The 3,276-nt window shown below is 52.8% G+C and overlaps 1 protein-coding gene across 1 annotated transcript; it reads right to left on the bottom strand.

Moving 5' to 3' along the window:
• Nucleotides 1-2,468: 2,468 nt before the first annotated feature.
• On the bottom strand, nucleotides 2,469-3,234 carry T310_8607 (uncharacterized protein; the record flags this gene model as incomplete). The annotated part of the gene is made up of 2 exons (XM_013468642.1): nucleotides 2,469-2,555; nucleotides 2,611-3,234. Coding segments are annotated over 2 exons (711 nt in total), but the record flags the coding sequence as incomplete, so codon positions are not given.
• Nucleotides 3,235-3,276: the final 42 nt, after the last annotated feature.

The raw sequence follows: 3,276 nt of genomic DNA, 5'->3' as shown, positions 1-3,276 counted from the left end.
TGTGGAGGGGGGTCGTCAGACCGTGGGCGCCGTCAGCATCTGTCGAGGCCCCTCAGGCCGGACACGTGCGAAGAAAAAAAAAAAAAGTCTCGGCTGAGGTGGATGCGAGTTCGCGTTTCTGGGAGCAGATTGAGCGATCACAACAGTGCCGTCGTCATGTACTCCGTAGTTGCAGAATGCAAGTGATGAGGCCCCAGGGGATCCGGGACGTGCCAAGTGCAGTGCAGAGAAGGTCAGCGTGGAGAAGAGGAGGATGGGAAATTCCGGGGCAGCGAAGAAGACGGCAGTTGGGGAGGCTCCCGACCGCCGGCCGCGCGACGGCAAGCACCACGGAGGCGGGGGCGCGCGGAAGCGATTGGCGTTGGGCTTGGGGAACGGCAGGCGGGCAAAGGGAGATTCAATGTTAATCCTGGGGACACGAGACGTCTGCCAATCAAGGATTCTGCTGCTGTTGGATGCAGTGATTACTGCAATTCGCTGTGTGCAAATAGAATTACAGCCAGTCGGGAGAAGAGAATGGTACGCCAGCGAATCTGCAGTGGCAAGGCAGAATCCCCGTGTCGATTCCAGCAGCCTTCCAGGGCCAGGACTGCAGAATACGGAGTATAGGGATGTGGCGATCCGCCTCCTTTAATAAGAATCCGCTCCAAACTCTATCCGGACGAGGGATGCCTTTTTCTGGGAGAGAACGAGCCCTGGCATCGCCGATCACTCCGCCCGGATCGCCCAGGCTCCAGCGGCGAATTCGATGCCTCAGTCGCAGGACAAGACGTCTGTTCCACAGCATGACTGTGGAGTTGCAGATCTCGATAGTCGTGCTAGTTAGTCATGGCTCGTTAGGGAAAGCACAGAGGGCGGCCGGCCTCACCGGAGAGCGGAGGCTGTGAAGGGAGATGCGAGCAGGACGCCGAGTCCCCGCAGTGGACGGGCCAGCCAGAGCGAGCATCGGGCAGTCCACTACGGAGGACGGCGTCATGCTCGCAATCAGGCCCACGGCGATTGGCCTGGCAAGCGTGGAGAGAAACGAAGTTAGCGAACCCTGGAACGAGTTTTCGCCGAGAGAACAACGGGCGGGCAGCAGGAGAGTAATACAGACTGGAAGTCTGAAACCCGGACTAACCCTTTCTCCATCCCCAGGTTGATATCTCAGTTTTGAGGCCGCAATTCCGGGCCGCATTTATTGGCTGTCGTGCCGGGGCCCTGAAACCATGCCCCAGATGGTTAAACCATGTGACGGGAGAGTATTCCATACTATGAATGCAGTTGCCCCCAAGGTATAAGACCAGCCTACTACTGAGTCTTCAATAAAAAAAAAAGAAAATTTCTGAATGCAATACGAAGCAATAATAATACAGTATGAGTACATACAACCATCCGCAAAGAAGAACGACACGACAACCCCGGTCAAACCACAATACGGAGTAATTCCATTGAATCGAATTTTTAATTCAAATCTTATTTAATGCTCTAGCAACCCGCCGGATTAGGAATTCGATTCCGTTCGTCTCTTTTTCTCTTTCTGACTCGTCCAACCAGAACATCCTTTATGATTGATCCCGTGCCCCTCCGCTCCCCTCCCTCCTCATCATCCGATCTTCCCCGGAATACGGAGAATGGGCTGGATTAGGTTTGATTATTGGAAGGCTTCCCGTCCACAATAATTAACAATGCCTGATTATTTCTTTTTCTTTTTCTTCTTGTGTCAGTTCAACTCATGCCATTTTGTACTCCGTACAGAGACTAGGCTAGGCTAGGCTAGGCTGGGCTGGGCTACACTGGAAGCACATATTACTATTACTGTACTCTGTACTCCGCTGCACACCCAACAGTCCAGAGTACCTACTAGAATAGTATTATTACTTCGTCCAGTGTGCTGCGTACGTAAGATTTTGGTGCGTGCGCGACCGACTCCGGACCGAAGAACGGAAAGTCGAAAACCCTCAACGAATTGAAAGGCCAAGCTGACTAACCCAACAGGGTAGTTAGTTGGTCGGAGGATCCATCCATCTTGTCGTCAGATGACTGTGGATCCCCCGCGCTTTCCATCTTCCTTCGCCCTTCGCTTCCCCGCGCATCACCGCTCAATGATAATAAAATACTCCGGATGGGAGGAGTGCCCTACTCTACTCCCTCCTATTACTACGTAGGGCTCTCCCTCCCTAGCCACATAGTACGTCCCAGGTATACGGATATCTCATCATGCTAATGTGAGGTAGATCTCGCGGCGTTCGACGTGGAGACATCACACAGACATGGTGGGGGAAGGTGGCTGCGAGGCCATCCATCCTTACCCAAATTGCATTAACAAGAATCTACCTATAGCCCGTACTCGTAGTCTACCGTCTACTGTGGCGATCCTATCTTCTTCTGCATAAAAAAGGACATGGATGTGGACATGTGACGTCAGAAGGATCGTGATCGTAATCTCGTAATCTCGTAATACGGATCGCAGAGGGAATAATAATCTACTAGGAAAAATCTTCTTCGGTTTCGGTGGACGCTGGCTGTTCGCTGAGGTATTTCTGAACCGTCTCAGACGCCATCAGATTATCTCTCTGTAGATGGTACAGTCAGTAAGCTTCTATACTATACCCAAGACAAGGATCGTACCGTCCGGGTCAGATCCTGAATCCCCCTCCGCAGCAGGTCCGTCTCTAGGGCCCGCAGTCTCTTGATCGTCGTGTACACAGCGCTGCGAATCCCCGTCTTTGTGCCGTCCTCGTCGTGTTCGACGCTCGAGAACGCTTCTTCCGTCTCCTCGAGCATCGACAGTTGCCTCTCCAGACGGCCTTGCAGGAGGACCACCGCGCGAAGCTGAAAGACGTCCCATAATGGATCTGCTGAAATCATATCTTTCAAAGAGGAGCACTCTGAAGAAGTAGTCCCGATCTCCTTCCCCTTCCAGGACGCTTTCAGCTCCCGGCTTCCATCCTGCGTCTGTAGCACCTCGAACTCAAGCCCGTCTTCCTCGTTCACGCACGCCCACCATACGAACGGGCTCTCCCATCCCGTAGACCCGGCCTCGTCGTCGTCCACATAGAGTCGCACCCCGGGCGCATCCTTGCAGATTTTCTTCTTCACGAGTTTGAGAGGGTCGTCGTCGGGAATGTCCAGGCTGAGGAACAGCTGTCTCGCGTTCGGCACGCCGCTCTCGAGAAACCCGTAGGAGAAGATCATCTCGGACGCGCCCTTTTCGTCGCCGTAGCTACAAAAATTCTCGAGTAAGTGGATTGACTATTCGTATATATATATATATATATATATATATATAATAAA

The sequence above is a fragment of the Rasamsonia emersonii genome (genome assembly GCF_000968595.1).
Source record: "Rasamsonia emersonii CBS 393.64 chromosome Unknown ctg1118621760869, whole genome shotgun sequence".
Lineage (NCBI taxonomy): Eukaryota > Fungi > Ascomycota > Eurotiomycetes > Eurotiales > Trichocomaceae > Rasamsonia > Rasamsonia emersonii.
The sequence above is the reverse complement of the archived record's forward strand: the minus strand, read 5'-3'. Positions and strand labels throughout refer to the sequence as shown.